Source organism: Arachis duranensis, chromosome 1, assembly GCF_000817695.3.
Source record: "Arachis duranensis cultivar V14167 chromosome 1, aradu.V14167.gnm2.J7QH, whole genome shotgun sequence".
In the NCBI taxonomy this organism is placed as follows: Eukaryota; Viridiplantae; Streptophyta; class Magnoliopsida; order Fabales; family Fabaceae; genus Arachis; species Arachis duranensis.
In genome coordinates this window covers 9,924,227-9,943,960 of record NC_029772.3, presented here as the reverse complement: position 1 = coordinate 9,943,960, position 19,734 = coordinate 9,924,227, and the positions used below count along the sequence as shown (strand labels likewise).

Below are 19,734 nucleotides of genomic sequence, written 5' to 3'. Positions count from 1 at the left end.
TCAGCGTGGCACTTAACTGTACACCTCAGCACCGTTAACGGAAATTATTTAGTATTATTATTATTTAGTAACTTTTGGACTAACGGAAATTCACGATTACGAGAGTGAGGGACTTATTTGGTCATTTTAAAAAGTAAAGGCTGAAGCGAGTTGGGAATTTTAAGAATCATTTTGGACATTACCTCATTATACTTATAACATGTTCAATTTGTTATACATTTTTATATTATTTAGTATTATTATTATTTAATAAATATTTTATGTTCAAAATGTTATTTATTTATTTATTTAACTAACCTATAATTTTATTTCTATTATTATGTTATCGTTGGTTTTTACTTTTTAAAGATATTGTTTAGACTTGTTATGTTATTGTTGATTATTTAAAATTTGATGTTAAGACTTGTTATATGTATTTAATTTTTTTAATTTACAAAACCGCAAATTCAATCCAATCCAAAGTGTACCACAAACAAAATTAGTGTTCAGATCGGATGAATTTTTTACTCAAAATTAATCTACACCGCACCGCAAACACCCATACAAAAAGTTAGATTTAGAAAATTACAAATCAAATTTTCGATTTGGGTTTTTAAAATTTTTTATTCTTTCTTACAAAATTTACCCATTGATTTGTTTCTCTTTTAAAATAAAAAAATTTACCATGCATAAATAGAAGGCTCAATTTTGTTTTTCTCTTAATTTAAATTCACTTTGTTACAAATCAAACGCTCGATTTTTTCATGCAAGCCAAATCTGAGCTTCTAATTTATAATTTAAAATTAAAAAAAAATCATATGAATAAAAAACACACCATTAATTCATAACTAAGTATAATACATGCTCTTTTTCATTACTAAAAAAATGAGCCTCCCAGTAATTGCAAAAGAATAAACTTTAGGCTTGGAGCTTCTCAAACATTAATTGACTTCACAAGCTACAACGGTAGAGTTGATCGTTTTACAAAATGTATTGAGTAAAACAAATTTTAATTTTAAAATAGAAACATTTGGAAATTATATTTCAAAAAAAGAAAAAGGAGAAGTCCAAAAGAGGCAAAAGGAATCGGCATCGGGATTCATTCACAGCATCGGGCATGGTATCAATCACAATAATCAGCGCCACCCAGCTTCTACCTCCGTTTCCATTTTCCATTTTTTTATTCTAATTCCCATTCTTTCCAATTCTCACTCTTCAAGAAACGAATCATCCTTTTCTCTCTCTCTCTCTTTCTCGATCTAACCTAACCCAATTCACTGCCACTCTCAACCCATAATCAACCAGAGCAGAGACCAGAAGCTGAGAGCTGCATAGAGATCCATGATACTCCTTCAGTCCCATTCAAGGTTCCTCCTTCAAACCTTATTGAATCGCCTTCAGAAGTATGTTCCCAAACCCTCTCTCTCTCTCTCTCTCTCTCTCTCTCTCTCTCTCTCTTACATTTCATTCAATTCACGAATTTAGGTTCTGTGTTTTATGTTAGGTCCTCTTAATAATACTTTTTTGTTTTCTTATTATTCTTTTGCTTAGAGTGCAAGTTCATGACAAAAATTGAAGCTTTTTTGTTTGGTTTCTGCTAGGTGGGTTGGTATAGTTTGACGTAACTAGTGTACCTAACAAATTAGCCATAGAAACTAAGGTATTTATGCAATTGGTCCTTTAATTTTAGGGAAACTTGTCTTGCAAGTGTTATGCTTTAGGTGGAGTTTGGTGTATTTGGATTGAGTGAAATTCTAGAACCTTTTTATGTAAAGTTAGTTCCTATTGTCTTTCAATAAGAAAATAAGCTAAGTGTTGCGGAGAAAAGGATGCTATGTTAGATGAGTGGACGAAGGATTAGGAATGAGTGCATCAGAGAGGAAGTTGGGGTGGGCATCTGTTGTGAAGAAAATTGTAGAAACTTGCCTTAGGTGATTTGGAGACGTGTGAAGAAGACTGGTAGAGACTTGGATCGGATGGAACGGTGTCAATTGCTAGAGATAGTGGGAGGGAGGCCTCAAAAATGCTATAGGTGTTTAGATGTTAATAGCTTAAATTTGAATAGGAATATAGGATTCATTTTAGAACGTTATGGTCTTGTTTGTTCTGTTTAAGTAACCATAAAGGATGGGTACCTAGTTTGTGTTATCATCCTGACTTTCTTATGCCACTATATAGCTATATTCCTTATATCAAATAGAAGCTAGTTTGTTTATCCCAAATCCACTGTTGTATCATACCTTTTTTAAATATAAAAGCTATGTTTGAAGCATGTGCATTGGAGTGTAGCACAATTTGCACATTGCTGCAACGATTTTGCTTCTTTACTTCTGCCCGAATTATGTAAGCATTGAAAGTTGATCTAGTGACTACTAACTTGGGATCCATCGAGCATTTGCTGAAAAAAGAAAAATAAGGAATTCCATAGATGGATAGAAACAGGAAAGTGTATGGATATATTTCAAACTGATTCTGAGTAGGCACCAAAATAACAGAAATACAAGGGAAATAGCCTTATGTGCCTATTAACCCACAACATGTTCTCTGGTATTATTTATATTAAGCACCAATCCAAATAAAGGACCTGATCTTAGAGGGAGCTTTGGACTTTTAAGCAGTTTAATGGATGAAAGTAGCCATACTGAGAGAATAATTAAGGGACTGAGTGGAGTATCTTGAAATCAGACAATGTTTTTGGGAGGGAGGGCAGGCACTTAAATAGCTTACAGTTAAATCCTCAATCTATCTATTCTTTTTTTTTTTTTGTTCAAGAAAGATAATTGTACTAGATTCCCTTGTTTTTGGAATCTGTCAATTTCTATTTCAGTAGCAGAGGGTGAATTACAGCAACTGATACATTGATATATGAGTTCTGGTCATCATTATCTATCATTTCCATTCACTTGTAATGAAGCATATTCTGCTTAACACTGAACTTCTGCCTTTATGATCTATGGCATATCTCTAATGACAATCTACTGTCTGCTTCAGTCTTGAAAAGGGTATTGAACTGGATCACCACTGGGTTGAATTTGATGATGTTCGATATCATGTTCAGGTAACCATGATTTTTATGTTGAAAATGATTGTGGATATCATTTGTATGGTTGCCCTTGATCACTTTTTGTTAGCTATATGTTGGTTTTCTGACAGTTTTGGGATGTGCATTTGACCAAGCAAAAATTATTGCAGGTGTCAACAAAGAATCCTCATGTTTTGTTGCTTTCAGTATCATTACCTCCCCCATCTTCAGAGACAATTTTTGTCAATGGACTTCCTTTTGGAGCCATAGACGCAATAAAAGCTGCATACGGAGCTACTGTACAAATTAAAGATCCTCCAAGGGATGGGTTTAACCTAACATTGAAAATAAATCTGTCAAAGCTTCCTGCAAATCAAGGTACAAACTGGTTCTGTATATCCTGCCATCATAAGCTTTCTAACTGCTGTTTTTTTAGCATGGTATTATAGTTATCATGGTTTTAAATTTTCAATATTTTTAATTGACGTGCCCCTTTCCATGAGAAGTTCTTCCTAAATTGTTAGCTGCTGTATTTTCTATGCATTAAAACGGTTGAGATGAATTGCATTTCCATTATTATGGGGACTTGTTGCCTTTCTATTTTAATTTCAGGAATCAATATCTATATTTGTTATTTATATTAGATATTAGATAGGATTTGTAAAATATCTTATACTAAGTGATATAATAAGAGGCATTCAATGTGCGTTCACCTAATAGCTTAAGCTTTTGGGATGGTCACTACGTGATATCAAAGCCTTGATTTTGTCAGGAACTTAGTTTCTGGTCTGTCAACTCATGTACTTCATGCTTTATTGAATTTCATGTATTTACTTTATTATACTAAATATAAACTCTTTCAAATGTCAATCAAATTACATTTTTAATCATTCTATGCTTATATTCTATTCTGCATTGAATTGCAATTCTTGTGGATGGGGGAAAAAGTATTTCTAGATTCAATTATTTGGTTGTTGATGTTGGTCTTTTATAATTGGTGGTGTTTCCGATTATGTGCAGATCAAAGGCAATCCTTTTTGGTGAAAATTGCATCAGTGAGGGAGGTTGTCCTTGGTGCACCATTGAGAGTAATTTTAAAACATCTTGCTTCAAGAACTGTTGCTCCAGACATTGATCCACTTGTCGCCCTTGTGCATCGGCCAAGGGAGTCATTTTTTCTTGTTCCGAAGGTAACAGCGTATTATAAGCATGGTTAACTTCTTTTTTAGCCTAAGTATTCTTCACTATCAGTCTTGAGAATTTATCAGTGGTAAATTATCTTCGCAAATTCTTGCATTAAAATACTCCCAGGTTCTTCACAATTTATCAGCCATGGTTCTTCACAATTTATCAGCCATAAGCCTCAAGAATTACCAAAAGAAATTAGAGTGATTTTGGACATAAAAGGTCATCTCTTGAAAGTAAATTATGACCAGCAAAGAAAAAAATAAGAGGGAACAAAAAGAGCAAAGCTGCTGAAGCAATCAACACGTATTTGAATGAAACCCCCTTAAGATGAACATGTTCTTTACTCCAAAGATAATTGAATATGTGCTATCCGAAGAAATTTCTTGAATCACATAACACAAATATTAGTCTTTTTTTTCCCTGTTGCCTGAAAACCTGCAAAAATTGTTTGCTGTTAGCTGTTAATTGGAATCAGAGAAAAGCAGAAAATAATAAAATAAAGAATTTTTTAATATGAAATTTGAACAATTGAGTTTCACATTTTTAGATTTGTTTCATTGCCTTGACTTGATTGAGTTTGCATTACTCAGCTTTATTATTTGGGAAGGAACCCTCTTTCTGGTTCAGATGATGAAATGGTTTGTCTTCACAGGCTGATAAGGTGACTGTGGTGTATCCTATGAGATTCAACGACTCAATAGACACTGTCCTTGCAACTTCATTCTTGCAGGTGTGATTTTCGCTTTTTTTCGGTTAATGCCTAATGGTGAGTCGGATTACTGAGTGTGGAGAGATAAAGATAAAAGAACATTTCTGTTTGCTTCTCGCAAACCGTTCTTGTACAGTGCTATGCTCTTTGGTTCGGTGCTTTTATGGTTTTAATTTTCAGGGTTTATTGTGATATAGGAATTTGTTGAAGCCAGACGTACAGCTGGGCTTCATAATACACCTCCATGCTCGTGGTCTCTTACTCCTCCGCAGGAACTGAAAGAAGTTTCTGCTGATGCATTATTGGCTAATGCAGGATTTGTAACATTTGGTTAGTGTTTGGAAAGTGACACAAAGCATACAGCATTTCTTCAGTTTACATAATCACAATGTAATTTGTTCAACTTTGCAGTTATCTTCCCTCGTCATGTTGAAGGCCCGAAACTGGATCGTACAGTATGGAATCTATCGACTTTTCACGCATATGTTAGCTATCATGTTAAGGTATTTTAATGGAATTTCCTCATCATCACAGTGCGTCTTGTGTCATGATAAATGAACATGCTGTGCTTGTTCTGGTGTAATCATGAAGATAATAATACCATCATTTATTTAGAGTTATTGCATTGTTAACCTTGGTCTTTTACACTATCATAGTATCATCTTTATCAAAGTATCACTGTGAAATAAGTTGTCCAAAAGTTATTTCACAGATAATTAACTGATTTAAAGTATCATTTATTAATTTAGTTTTGGACAATTAATTTTTTCTGAAGATGGAGTGAGGAGTACTGCATAAGTGTGAGACTAAATAGTGGAAAGGATAGAGACACAGAAAGAAAAAATAATAATGATAATGATAATGATAATGGTAGTAGTAGTAGAAGAAAGGAGTTCCAAGGGAATTTGGATATTTTCATGGTTATTTTGAACATGAACATGTTAAATGGAAGAACAAACATCTTTTGCTCTTAAGTTGACCTGTTCATACTCAAAACAGACATAAGAGGAATATAATCAGATGGAAAATTCTACTAAATTTAAATAAACTTGCATAAAAGATGTCTGATCCCAGTCTACATTATGCCTATTTAACAGTGTTCAGAAGGATTTATGCATACACGGATGCGGCGTCGAGTGGAATCCTTGATTCAGGTAAACTCATTTTTTGCTTGTTCATATACCTTTGTAATTCGCAAAACATTATGGTTTAGGGATTTGTTGACTTTCATAGTAAGAAAAACTGTGCCTGTTATGTAGGCTTTGGATCGTGCCAGACCAGATCTCGAAAAGAAAACAGCAATGAACAGATCCTTCAAACGGCTGGTTAGTTATATGCATGGTTAATTAAATTTGATGGTTATTAAATAGTAATGTCCTAGTTAAATTACACTTAAGGTCTTCTAGGTTAACACGATTTTCAATAAGGTTTCTACAGTTTAAAGTTTAAACAATTCTAATAAGTTCTTATACTGTACAAACAATTTTCAGCCAAAGTCGTCGTAGTTTAAAAATTGTGATCAAACCTCTATTCGAGTAAATCATGTTTTTCTGAGTAATCTAACATTTTGTTTTTATTATAGTAATATTATAGTAATTCTAAAACTTTTGTACTTGGTTATAGGGCCTCAAAAAGGAGTCAAGAAACAGTTCATTCTCATAAGGTGGAGAAGATGGTTGAGAAAGTACAGATATTCTGCTTCCAGTGGAGAAGAAAGTGCATATATGTTCCTTTGGACCATACAATCAGCCAACCAAGGAATTGTGGCGGCATGTTTCAGTGTCTGCAGATTGCTGCAGATTATGATTGTTAACTTGAAGATTTGATTCTTCTTTTGAACTTGACATGCTCAGCATCCAAGGAAAAATTGCTGACCTATTTTTGCTGACTGCTCCAGGTGCCTGTAATTTTATTCATGATAGGAACGAAAGAGGATACAAGATAAATGACCAACTGAATTAGTTGTTAAAATGTACAATTGTTTATCAACTGCATGTGGTGTACTTTGTAGGTGTATTTTGGGTTACAGATCTAAATATCTTCCTTTTTGAGGCATTCATCTTGGTTTTTCTTTAATTGTAAAGTAATCTTTGGTATTTTGATGCAAGTTTAAACTTGCTATTGAGATAACATGGATAACCTTTTTGTTTTAGCCATTAAAGGTATTTTAAACTACATGCATGACTGTGTAGCATCTATAAATGGATTTTGGAGTTCAAGTTATCTCTATTGTTATTATTATTATTATTATCATTATTAATTTGTCTCACTGTAGACATGATACATAATAGAGTTCAATGACGTTGTTTGATTCATGTAGCCAACCTCAACTAGTAGAATAAGGGCACAAGACTTTGTTGTTGTTGATAATGTATTATCATTATTAATTTCCTGCAATCCAATATATCATGATTGGACCATTTTATTTTTAACTCTAAAAAGAGAAGGCCTGAATTATATTATTGACACCTCAAATTTATAGTATTATTACTTGGATGTAAAGCATAGCTATAGCAGCAATCATTGAATCTTCCTCTCTTCAAGTTGAGAAGCCAATTAGTTGGGTCTATATACCATCATGCAACTAAGTTTTTGAACAATTATAACTGAAATTTAATGATGTAGACAATAGTGTGGTGGTGCCATTAATGTGAATGTGCTTTGTTTGACAATTAAAATATTGTCAAAATAATCAAACTTGGAAGGTATATAAAAGTAAAGTGAACATTTAGAATAGCTACATGACTCTATTCCATTGGTAAACCATCAATTCAAGTTCATTAATGTCTACAGAATTTCCAGAGTACTAATTCAAACATCTTCCAATACATAACATAAATGTTCTTAATATTGTATACCTACAACTTAATGAAACTAAGATACTTCTTACACCAAATTCATTAAGAATAATGTGGCAATTTTTCGTTCATATCATGTAACTTCTACTCCAATAGACAAACTAGAATAAAATTTAAGAACAAATAATTGATGAGGGAAAAAATTACTTCTCACCATTGCAAATAAACTAAGAATACAATAATAATAATAATAATAATAATAATAATAATAATAATAATAATAAAATAAGGGTCCTTGATATTCTGCTACTGTAAACAAACAGGGAACAATTCACGGTGTACCATCTCCAGCTTCAAATTTGAGAAGTGACTATTTCTTTCTTTATGTCTACTTTTAAGACATTAGAGCTTCTAGCCATTCACTTCCATGCCAATAAGAATGAGCTATAGTCCCTTAAGATTACAACTCAAAATGGTAATTGAGCCAGTTTCAATGACAAGGTTGTGAAGAGTGAAAATAATCATGCCACCAGCTTTGAAGACTTTCTAAAAGAAAAATTTTCTTCTTCGTTAGTGTTCACTTGTCACACACCTAGCTTCGACCATGATTTTGAGTAAGCATATTGGACTATATATGCTTACTCGGAATCACTGTCCAAGCTTTCCAATCCTTTCAGTCCTCTGCGCTTTTGCTGCACAATCCGTCAATCCCGAAAAGCAATTCAGTCTTTCATCATGAAGGTTTCATTATGTAGGAAAAGTAATTAATCAAAATGCTGTGATGTATGTACATTCATAAGCATAAATGCTCAAATTGATCCTTGAAAAATACATGAGATGTTAAGTTAGTCCTTAAAATATATTTTTATGTTAATTTGATCACTCGTAATATAATAAACATCAATTTAAGGACTGCATTTTTGTCCACATTGAACATTGAACAATGAGAGAACAAATATGATGTCCAACATTTTGAGCACTAACTTGATATCATGAAAATCTTTGGAGGACTAAATTGAGGAATGGTTACTCTTTGTACATCCCTAAAGAGAGGAAGGAGCAATAAAGGGAGAAGCAGGGTTACCTTCTTCACAGACTTCTTCTCTCTGACCTCATACCTGCTTTTTGTCAGGTCTGATAACCACATTCCTGGGAAACAGTACTGCAAACCAAAAAATAATAGTAATATAAATATTAGAAATAAAGTATGCTTATTTGGTTAATTATTATAGAAATTTCACTTATCTAGGTGTAAATATTATAAAAAAATAAGTATGAAAACAAAAATATAACTAGAAGTATCTAAAACTATCTAACATGATACATATCCAATATAATATGGTAACACCTGTAGAGTTCTGTCTATGTTCTTTGCTCTTTTCTTTGGTCTTTGAGGTATCTTTGTTCCTTTCATGGCAAGGAAATCATCTTCTTTCTCCTTTCTTGAAAGTGCAATGTAGATCCTTGGCCATTTAACTACTTCCACAGTGACCTTGTCTCCATTTGCTGCCAGCGAGGTCATAGCTGATACAGCCGGAACAACACCAGGATCCTGCTCGGATTGCACCGAGGCAGAATCACCTTGACTGTACAGTCTTTCAGAGGCTTGTGTTGTCGAAGAACCACTCGGCTTCTGACACTTTGCTGAACCAGAAGAAGGCATCCTTCTGTTACTTCTTTCTAGTCCGGAATGAGACTTTTTCAGTGCTGCTGATTTCGGAACAATGGAATTGCTGCATTGGCTGTTTCTTGAAGGGGATTCACTTCCAGCTGCAGATGGATCTTCCAAATTCCTGTTCATTTCCAACTAATGAATGCTCAGGAAAAAGATAACAACAATGTAAATGAAAACTAAAATAAAATGCTTCTACTTTGTTCATGTAGAAGCAGAAATGAGTTTTTTAGCACTTCAAATTGTGCTGAAATTTTGTATGAGGATAATAAGAGAAAACAAGATCTAGGGTTAGATTAAAGGACACATTAATTTCTATGCCTGTTTCTAGCATTATTGGCAACATATATTTTGACTGTAATAAAAACCTTTAACTATCAAGTTTAAATTTGAAGCAGAAGAAATTAAATTTATAAAAGAAAACTGAACTCTTATTATAACTGGAACAATGTTTTAAGGAATGGCATCTTTTGAAAGCATTGAATAACAAAAGTAGCAGTGCTCTGTTTGTGAAAAAAAATATCAATCAGAAAATCAGAGGCATAAAGAAAAAAAAAAAAAGAGGAATTTGCCATAAGTGTAAATGGTACCTATGTATCTTATCTAACACAATTGTACTATTTTTCTTTCCATAGAACCTAAAGTGCAGTGGGATTCATCATCCATCACATCTCACCTAGCAAAGAAAGAAAAGCAAAAAAATTTACTGAGAAAATGAAAAGAATTTTAGTGAATTATAGAATGAAAAAAAAAGAAATAATATATTCCTCCTTTAGCACTTTAAACTGAGTTGAGGTTGGATTTGATAAACTTTATGTGCAAATTGAACCATAATAAAATGTAATATACTCTAGTTAATCCAAGCATCAAAATGTCTTCCTTGACAAACCTCTAAAATTACTCATTAAAACTAAGATGAGAAAGATCAAAAAGAGTAAAAGTTAGTAAATTACAATGGGAATGTTCATACCTAGGACTATGTTTTCTGGTCCTGCTGCCATTGGAGGCAGCTGCTCCTGAAGAAACAAAAGGTGGCGGCGGCGGCATGGATCCAGCAGACGACAACTTGGCGGCAACGGCTGCCGGCTTTCCAGGGACAGTGTGGCTGCTGCTGATCCTCCTCTTATGTTGTTTAGCATGAACAGAAGAAGAAGAATCCTCAATGGCAATACCCCTTGAGATCCTTGATCTCTTTCTATGACCCCATTGCAAAATCATATCACCACCACCACTTGGACTTGTGCTGTTGCTTGTGCTGATGCTATGAGTGCTAGTCTCAGTTGTTGTTGGCTGAGGAGAATCAAATGGGGACATTTCGGTAATTAAATCTAATTCTAGTTCTTGTTCTTGGCGTTGGTTTTGTCTTTTTGGCTCATATGTGAATGAATCTAAAACCTTTGTTCTCAGAGACCACACAACAAACAGTTTGTGGGTGTGTATATTTGTACATAAATTATATGGCTTCAAGTTAATATTTTTGAAAAGGGTTTCATTCACTTCCCCATGTTCTTACCATGTGCTACCCATGATATTTTTTTCCCACTTTTTCTTCAATTTTCCAATTTCTTAAACTCACCTTCTGCAAGAGTAAAAAACAAAAACAAAATTGTGTAGCAACAAACATCAAAACATAAAGATAAATCGGTAAAAATGGGACTCATTAGATATATTTGGTTTTAGGAATCAGAATTGCGAGTATTAAAGGAGTGCGTGGAACAAAGAGCACTTTATTTGTCTCCACTTTTTTCACTTCTTCAATTGTAGTAAGCTTTATAAGTGTTGAACTCTTTATTTCTTTTAAAAAAAAGATATATTTATTTATAAATCTATTAGTAAAAATTTAAACTTTTTTTGTTTAAATCGACAAATGAAGTGACTATTTTATCAACTTAAATTAATTAAATATATAACATAAAATAAAGTAATAGAACATGAAAAAATAAAGTTTTATATAGATAGATTATAATTAAGAATAGGTAGTAGAAGAAGTGATGATTATAGATTCCCGCTTGGATGATTCAAAGAATAATTTGTGTTGATGTTCATAGAAAAACAAACGTTATAGGATTTTAAATTTTAAATATTAAATATAGTTTAGCAATGATTGTGACTAGAGGACCCTAGCAAAAAAATTAAAACATCTTGAATCTTTAATTGATTTAGAGTGATCATATAATTGGATTAGAAGAATTTGGACATGTAAACATGAAATTCATTTTATAAGTTATTGAGATGGGTCCTAAGACTTTGAAAAAAAAACTTCCTAAGAGTTGTTTATAAATAAGATATTAATAGTTTACCATAAAAAAATGTAAAAGTTTAGGAATTAACTTTTTCAAACGATATTTGACTAACTTTATCTTTTTTTTCCTCTTACTCTTGTTAGTTGAGAAAGACAAATGTGTGAAAATTTTTTATTGACTATTTATGGACTGATTCTCTAGTTGAACTTAAAAAAAGATTACCATGGTCAAATTTTTTTAACCTAAATTTGTTCTTTCAATATCTCAACTTTCAACTCATAGATAACTCATCATTTCAATCATTTTGTGTCCACCAAGACTGGTATCATTATAATGTCAACATTAAATTAAGAAGGTCAAGTATTGCCTAGCCTACTTAAAGATATACACCAAATATCAATAAATTCCTCTTGGTTTTGACAATGGATTTTCCCAAGTGATTTCACATTGCAAGGGGATTTACATTTCTACCACCATATTTAAAATCACAGTTTTAGAAGTCATATTTTATGCCCTTAAATTGTCATTTTATAAGGAAATACTTTAAAATTCGTCACATGATCATATCTAAACAATTTAACAACTTTTAATTTGATATATAAAATTGAAAAGAATCCTACAAGTACAGTATATGTAAATTGCAAGATAATTTTCTACTTATATTTCTAACAAGCAAAAGTACTTCATCTTATCATATTGTGCAGACAAAGTGCCTGTTTGGTTTTAGCTACCAATGAGGGAATGAACAAGAACAAGCATTACAATTTTAGGGGTAATAAAAGGTGTTACAGAATAGTTCCAATGCATCATCCAAAAACCCTAAAAGTGTTGAGCAACTTGAGCTCAATCACATTATAAACAAACTATTGCCTTACATATATATATATACTGAACAAAGTTGGAGTCACAAGTTAGAGATTTTCTTAGTCCTTTTTGAGTTTGTCTTGGCCAAAGAGTCACAAATTTCTCTCCTCCTTTTGTTGTTTTTCTTGTCATCCATGTAATCATTATGGTTAACAGCTATTCCCCCAGTACTCTTTCCTTGAACATCAAGTGCATCTTTTACAAAAATCTTCAGTCTCCATAGGGTGAAGTCCGTCTGTAAATTTTTAAAAATAAAATATGATGAAATTTTGCATAGCAAGTAACATGATAAAAAAATAAAATAAAAAAATAAAAGTTTTTAATTACTATAAAAATCCCCTTAATTTTCATTCGAACCTTCAATTAGATTGAGAAGTTTGTGTAAGTTTCCATATTGTACAAAATTTTTCAATTACATTCTTATAATTTATATATTTCTACATAAAAAGTCTTTATATTGTACAAATGTTTTTCAACCTAAGCTAATCCCTTTAGTCTAAAAGCTTTTTGATCATTCCGTATACCATACAAAAAATGTATAAATAACTGGTTTATCATCAATATAGAGGCTTGATCAAAAATTTTTTAAAATAGAATGACTTGGTTAAAAAAACCATTGGTATAGTTCAGGGACTTTATCAGAAATGTTTTAACTTTGGGGACCTCCAAAATAATTTAAAGTAGTTATTTAAACAGGCCAGAATGGTCAAAATTTGACAACGGAATGCTGTGAAAGTTGGTAGGTAGATAAACAAAAAACTAGCATTACAGACCTGAGCATCAATGTCGAGGTCCACCTCTTCGGCGCTAGATTGGAAGTTAGGGTTGTTCTCAGCAACAATCTCCAATGCCCTGTTTAGGTTTTCAGGAGACAATTTGGTGAGAGCTGTCCCAAGTAGTTTCTTCTCGTGTGTAGACAGTTTCCTACATTAAATTTCATTTGTCATGGTCAGTGATGGTAACCAGTGCCAAATGTCAACAATCGACACAATACCAAAGTACCATTGCAAGATAAATCATGCATTCAAGTTTCAATGCAACAAACTATCAAACACACATTTATGGATCAAATCGGCATATTGTCTCAGCAGTATGATTTAAGCACCTTTGAGTTTAATGCTGAACAAGGATCATGAATTCAATATATATATATAATCGGAATGATAGGACATGAAAATACAGATTCAGTAACAAATTTTCAGTTCAATTTCATGCCAATGATATGGAACAAGTGATAAATAATTTTCCACAAACCTGCACTTCTGAATCACCATCTCTTTGAGATTCTTCAAATGTATGTCAACTTCTTCAAGCTGAAAAACCAGGGAGTTGAAAGCACGAATCATCGTACATACTTCTAGGTGGCATCAAACAAATTATTTTAGTTTTTCTGGAATGCAAAATCCAATTACAACAATAACTAACCTCGTTGCTTAAATCCCTAGCCAAATTGGCATAAGCAGTTTCCTGAGCAAGCTGCAGGTCTAGTTGGGCCTGTGCTTCTTCCTCCAATGATCTAGCTTCCTAACAACGAATAGAGAAAAGGCAAGGGCATGATGTAATATATCACAGCCACATAGGCAGCACGAAATCACAGCTTCCATTGTAATTGCAGCATCCATAATTATAAATATGAAATTTTCATTTTAAAAAAAAAATTGGAAAATATTATTTACCTCTTCAGCAACTTTAGGCAAAAGTTGCAGCCATTTCTCCTCAAATTTTTCCAACAAGGTCTTTGCCATAACATGGACATCATGTTTTTCATTGTTGTATTTCATTGCGTTCTTAAATATCAACCTTACGTCAGCATATATCTCCCGGACATTCTTATATCCAGTGCCATCCTTGGCTTCCATTTTACTTTTTATTGTACTAAAATCCATTGGCTTTTCAATAACCTAGAAGCAGAAAAATAAACACTTAGAAATCATTCTAAAGTTCTAAATGTGAAACCAGCGGCACAAATTATAATTTTTTTTTTTAAAAAAAGACCAAGCCATCAACTAACCTTTTCTTTTCAGCAGAGTATATTCAAGTATTTTTTGTAAGCAACAGAAAGGCATTACCTCGTAGTAGTCATGAAGCCCAAGACCTTCTACATCTACAGGTTCCATAAAAGGCCAGGCCCATTTATGCTGAGTGATCTGAGTAGAAACACACATGATATATCAACATTTAATTTTCATATAGAACTTGGTATGCTTAATCACAATATTCAACATTAAAAGGGCGAGAAGATAATTTAAACAATGGAAAAGAAAGTGCATCTCAAGAATTTGTGGTTAACTCTTAAAAAGATCACAAAGAAAAAAAAAAAAATCTTCATCCCACCAAAATTGGTCGGCTACAGGGTCATGAAAGTAATGTACATAAAAAGAACTTAAAATATCTAGCTGGACAAAATTATGGAATGATACATCAGGATAACTATCGACTTTTTAAATAAATAATAGTGTTACTTGACTTCTAGGTATCTTATCTTCCTAGGAATTTATTAGTCAGAAGCATATGATCTTATAGTTATTGGATATGTTTGGAGAAGACCTTTATAGAGGCTCAAATTAGGAGAGTGGATCAGATGCTGGGTAATCCTAAAGCGAGAATTGGAGGGAGACCTAAGGAGACTACAGGGGAAATTATTGAGAGATTTGAATATATACTCAGGTAACACGACAAGTGTGTATAAGTGAAGTGAACTGAGCTTAGTCAAGGATAGTTGTGGGAATTTCAATATACACCCTGGCCAGCCAAAAAGCAAAATCAGTTAATCAGTTAAAGGGTGCATGCTGCATAGCCAAATGGTTCCATGTTAATCCCACAATACACAAAAAACTATAAATAATGGTAAAAAACATCTGCACTTGCCTGCCGCAATATTGTTGCAAACTGGCGCATGAGTTCTTGCATTCTCTTTGTAGCAGCAGTTTCAGTTCGTGCAGCATCTAGCAGCAATGGCTTCTTAGTTGCAATAAGATGCTTCTCTCGAACCTTCTCTTTTACAACTGGGCCACCTTTAGAATTATTACCTTGAATGCTATTGTTACTATTGGATTGGTAGAACTGTTCAACCTCAATCAATTGCTTTTCAAGCTGCAAAGGCAATAAGATGATCTTTTAACAAACAATTTCAATGGTTCAAAGCTTATAACATTAACGTAATGAATGGAAGCAAAATTGCACTTTGCAGCAAGTATAAGCTACCCCTAGAGCTTTAAATATTCATGAAAGATGTATATTTTCTTTCACCCTGTTAAAAAAAAAAGGAAAATAATTTTGCAGTTAAAATGAGAGAATTAGGGTTCTACTGATAGAAATCACTTCAGATATGAAAATATATGTGGCAGATGAATACATGTTCAAAGGATTGTTCATAATATGTCAATTACTTGTGTTGATGCCGAAAAATACTAGTTTCATAAAAATAAGCCCTCTAATAATTAAAAGATCACATGCTAGTCATTTGATAACTAATTCAATAAAAGAAACATTTAAACCATAGCATAAAGGGAAAGGAAATAACTCACAAAAGGAAAAAAGTGTTGCTACTGCCCAAAGTTGAGCAATTCACCAATGGAAACTAAAACCAATCCGGGAAATTTGGTTGTTCCAAAAGACAGGGTTTTGTGTATTCGTTTAACATGGGATAAAGTTTTATTAGGTTTTTTATGGTGTTTGGATAGTACTTTGGTATAAAGGTTCTCTCATAAACAAATAATGTCTACCATATCCACAAACAACAAATGTTCACCTACAAGATCGAATCAAGGACTAATTACATGTCTATACTTAAAAAATATTCCTTGTTTTTGAGAGCACAAAGTATCCACGTAAGTTCAGCTCCTAGAACCACCCATCAATACTCATCGGACTGTGGGAGCACAAGAACTATGAATTCTCCCCACACGAGTTCCTCATCTAATGTTCAAAACGGCATGATTGTTGTAAGAGTCAAACTGCATATCACCTTAATCAACCCTTCACGAGTAGTTAACTGATATTCTAAAATGTGCAAAAGATGCTAATGAATTCAGACTAGTCTTCTAGCAATATTAATCTCAAGCCTAGAAATCAACTTGAAAAATCACTTTAACCCTAGAAAATGAATAAAAAAGGCCTTTAATTTATTTTCCATCAGTAAACTTAATGTACCACAATACAAACACTAATAATGAAAGTTGAATTCCAAACACTGTTTAACTGAATTCCACTTAAATTGTTGCTCTGGAAAGAACAATATGAATACATTCCTAACAATATGATTTTTGGTGTACACTTAGCATGGTTGAACACCAAAATCTCCTCATATTTGTTTGGATTAAGCTTGTTTTAGCCTCAAAAGAGCTTATAATTTAAAACTCTCAACTCCAAACTCAAATCATGCCCTATTCCATTGTTGTCAGGACTAAATAGTGTTTCAAAGTTATGTTCAAATTGAAAAACAAGCACACACCTTTTTCAAGAGACAGAGAAACAACAAAAGCATAATAAAAACAAGTAATGGTATTAACCACAAAATTAATATAAAATTTATAAAAGAAAATTAAGGAAGATCTAAGGAGTTGAAAGATGAGGTGCCTTATCAACATTGGCAACAATTTCATCAACGTTGCGCTTGAAACCATCCAAATCAGCAACTACGTCGGAGGAAGCACCGCCGCCACCGCCATTGCCGCCGCCTACGGTTTGGTCCATATCCGAATTGATAGAACAATAATTCAATTGGGGACAAACACAAAGTATTGAAGTAATTGAAGAAAAAACCGATCTTTCAGCTGAATTGGGGTTTCTTCGTGCTTCAGCTCCAGTTGGAACCTTCAGCTCCAGTTGAAGTAAATCCCTTTTCTAAAAAAAATAATAATTAGAAATGGTGTGATTTTATATTTTTTAGTTTTTTGATTGAGCTGAATATCTTATTTGATTTTAGAGTTTTAAATATTAAATCTCCATTCTCCCATGAGTAGTAGTAGTGAATAAAACGATAATATAAATTAAAAAATACATTATTAACAATAATTATTCAAAAAAATATTTTAGATTTTATTCATTATTCAAATTGATTTTCTGAATTTTTATTTAGTCAATTAGTCTTTTAAATTTCAAACAAAATAATTACGTTTATCATGCTCAATTTTTTTGGAATTTTTGTAAAGTTTTTAAATCTCTAAAAAACTATAATTATATTTTAAATTTTTAACTATTCTAAACCCTCACACATTTTTAAAACAGTCGGTGAAAAAACTAAAAAACTGTTTTAAATTTTTTAAAATTCTTTGAATACCTTGCGAGAAAATGACGGTGAACGGTCAGTATTTTTCACACAAAAAAGAAAATAATTTTTTGTTTTAAAATTAATTTTTTTTAAGTAAGTAGTAACGACTTATCAAAAAATAGAAAAGTCATATGTTTCTACTATTTTTTTTAAAAGCTATAAATTAATTTTTAAAAAAAAATTAATTTTTTTTAAATAATACTAAATACACCAACAACAACAACAATAATAATGATAATAATAATTATCCACAAAACTGAAAACTGAGCTAACTAAACGAAACTGCTAAACAGAAAGGAAGATGATAGAGTAACAGAAAAATTCAACTGTTTCTATCTTGAAGCTTACCTATGCCAATGGCTTCTCAACTATTCTCACTAACCCTAACACCAAACACTCTTCTTTCATCATCATCTTCTTCTTCTTATCTTCTTCAGACACACTCCTCCCTCTTTCCGAATAGTAATGGACCTCCATTCACAAGGCACCTCCTTATCCACTATCGCAGAACTTCTTCACTTTCTTTTCTTCCATTCGTTGGGAACGAAGACACTGATCTCCGAGTCTCTACTCAGCAACAAGAAGAAGAAGAAGAAGAAGAAGAGGAGGAGGAGGATGAACCAACACCTGAGGACCTTCAATACGTTAACCAAATCAAAAGCGTACGTTTCTCTAATTTCTCTTTTCAATTATTTTTTCGGAAAGTTTTTTTTTTTTCAAATTCAATTGTTGATTGCATTTGCAGGTTTTGGAGCTTCTTAGGAAAAACCGGGACATGCTCTTCGGCGAGGTACTTCATCTTTTTTTTTTTGGTTTTTTTACAATTTTGGTTTTTTAATCAGTTGTGTGTTGATGAATATATGTCAAGAACTGTTTATTATTTGGGTTGGTAAGATACTGAAGTTGTTACGATCATGCCATTCCAATCAAATTAGAAGCTTAGAACTTTTTATTGTTAATTAGAGAAGGAAATATGGAAAATGGAAAGGGAAGGACACTTTTTATTTTTGTGCATCAGAATGACTAAACATATATGATTTATGATAAGTTACTATGCATCGTTTGATTCATATAGCTGATCCACCAGGTGAAACAAGGCTTAGATGCTTGTTTTTATTGTTCGTTAGAATGGCCTAAAGAGTCTGAACTGAGATTTTTAAAAAATATTGTTTGAGCTTATGGTTTTCACTGTTGCCACTGTGTCTCTCAACCGATTCTTGCATTTGCCGCATTGCTATCTAGTAATTATATCTTCACCCCGATTTCCAGGTGAAGCTAACCATAATGATTGAGGATCCCAGAGAAGTCGAGAGAAGGAGATTACTCGGCATAGAAGATCCCGATGCACCAACAAGAGATGATCTAGTTGCTGCCTTGGAAGAAGTAAGTTCGTTCGTTACAATAATAATGATAATCAAAACGTGTGTTGTTAGCTTAAATAATAGATGTTTTTTACAAATATCAACAAAGTTTTTGGTAATAATGATTATAAAATTGAACTATAGATCATATTCTGGCTAGTGGCTGTGATCATCTCATTTCCCTTAAATGTGTGTAACCTGTGCTGCTTTCTCAGAATCTGCTCCTCTCTTGTTCTTGCATTGTGCTGCTGTGGTTTCCTTATAACACTCACTATTTGGCATATATGGTCAATGTTATTGAGCTTTTCAAAATCCCTGGACCAATTTCCAGTGACTAGATTTGATAGTTTGGTAGAAGTAAAGAACATAAGTTGTTGTGGCAGTGTACAATATCCTTCAATTTGGTGCTCCTGTTTGGAGTATACCCTTCAATTTGGTAGATGTTTGCCATTTATTTGGTGTAAAGTGCATGGCCTTTCTAATGAGGGGTTTCACAAACAGATATAATGAAGGATTCAGAAGCTGTGTTATATTGTTTTCCATATTCCATTTTGTGGAGGATTCCTTATTCTCCTCTTCCTCCCAGTAATTTTTTCGCTTCAAGTTAATAAGATTTATTCGTTTAT

General features: G+C 32.8%; 4 protein-coding genes across 5 annotated transcripts in view; 2 read left to right on the top strand and 2 right to left on the bottom strand.

The window, feature by feature from the left end:
• The first annotated feature begins 1,031 nt into the window (after positions 1 to 1,031).
• On the top strand, positions 1,032 to 7,098 carry LOC127741457 (actin-related protein 2/3 complex subunit 2A). Its single transcript, XM_052253896.1, has 10 exons — positions 1,032 to 1,382; positions 2,971 to 3,037; positions 3,172 to 3,379; positions 4,022 to 4,191; positions 4,842 to 4,919; positions 5,096 to 5,228; positions 5,310 to 5,401; positions 5,996 to 6,052; positions 6,158 to 6,223; positions 6,522 to 7,098. Exons 1-10 carry the CDS (start codon positions 1,321 to 1,323, stop codon positions 6,558 to 6,560), a joined length of 972 nt encoding a protein of 323 aa, XP_052109856.1. The 5' UTR covers positions 1,032 to 1,320; the 3' UTR covers positions 6,561 to 7,098.
• Positions 7,099 to 7,653: 555 nt separating this feature from the next.
• On the bottom strand, positions 7,654 to 11,119 carry LOC107476872 (uncharacterized). Its single transcript, XM_016096807.3, has 4 exons — positions 10,339 to 11,119; positions 9,045 to 9,489; positions 8,781 to 8,858; positions 7,654 to 8,388 (listed from the first exon to the last, which is right to left on the bottom strand). The coding sequence occupies exons 1-4, from the start codon at positions 10,680 to 10,682 to the stop codon at positions 8,335 to 8,337; spliced, it is 921 nt and encodes a 306-aa protein (XP_015952293.1). The 5' UTR covers positions 10,683 to 11,119; the 3' UTR covers positions 7,654 to 8,334.
• Positions 11,120 to 12,256: 1,137 nt separating this feature from the next.
• Positions 12,257 to 17,360, bottom strand: LOC107476880 (transcription factor GTE1). The gene is made up of 8 exons (XM_016096818.3): positions 17,054 to 17,360; positions 15,344 to 15,568; positions 14,545 to 14,622; positions 14,152 to 14,376; positions 13,901 to 13,999; positions 13,730 to 13,788; positions 13,249 to 13,399; positions 12,257 to 12,710 (listed from the first exon to the last, which is right to left on the bottom strand). Exons 1-8 carry the CDS (start codon positions 17,168 to 17,170, stop codon positions 12,516 to 12,518), a joined length of 1,149 nt encoding a protein of 382 aa, XP_015952304.1. The 5' UTR covers positions 17,171 to 17,360; the 3' UTR covers positions 12,257 to 12,515.
• A 624-nt stretch (positions 17,361 to 17,984) lies between these two features.
• LOC107476899 (ycf3-interacting protein 1, chloroplastic) overlaps positions 17,985 to 19,734 on the top strand; it is a 3,790-nt gene continuing 2,040 nt past the window's right edge. For both annotated transcript variants that reach the window (XM_016096841.3, XM_016096849.3), the window contains exons 1-3: positions 17,985 to 18,409; positions 18,493 to 18,537; positions 19,017 to 19,130. In XM_016096841.3, coding sequence (XP_015952327.1) covers positions 18,098 to 18,409; positions 18,493 to 18,537; positions 19,017 to 19,130 — 471 coding nt within the window. In that variant the 5' untranslated portion in view covers positions 17,985 to 18,097. The remainder of the gene's footprint in view (positions 18,410 to 18,492; positions 18,538 to 19,016; positions 19,131 to 19,734) is intronic.

Bases quoted from the DNA above. Each gene is read 5' to 3' on its own strand.
- LOC127741457 (XM_052253896.1), top strand. From the start codon at position 1,321: ATGATACTCCTTCAGTCCCATTCAAGGTTCCTCCTTCAAACCTTATTG. The intron at 3,038-3,171 runs GTAACCATGATT...AAATTATTGCAG, and splicing joins ATGTTCGATATCATGTTCAG to GTGTCAACAAAGAATCCTCA. The intron at 5,402-5,995 runs GTATTTTAATGG...CCTATTTAACAG, and splicing joins ATGTTAGCTATCATGTTAAG to TGTTCAGAAGGATTTATGCA.
- LOC107476872 (XM_016096807.3), bottom strand. From the start codon at position 10,682: ATGTCCCCATTTGATTCTCCTCAGCCAACAACAACTGAGACTAGCACT. The intron at 9,490-10,338 runs GTATGAACATTC...GGAAATGAACAG, and splicing joins ACCAGAAAACATAGTCCTAG to GAATTTGGAAGATCCATCTG. The intron at 8,859-9,044 runs GTGTTACCATAT...TTTGGTTTGCAG, and splicing joins ACATAGACAGAACTCTACAG to TACTGTTTCCCAGGAATGTG.
- LOC107476880 (XM_016096818.3), bottom strand. From the start codon at position 17,170: ATGGACCAAACCGTAGGCGGCGGCAATGGCGGTGGCGGCGGTGCTTCC. The intron at 14,000-14,151 runs GTAAATAATATT...ATTCGTTGTTAG, and splicing joins TGCCTAAAGTTGCTGAAGAG to GAAGCTAGATCATTGGAGGA. The intron at 13,400-13,729 runs GTTTGTGGAAAA...AATTTAATGTAG, and splicing joins ATGGTGATTCAGAAGTGCAG to GAAACTGTCTACACACGAGA.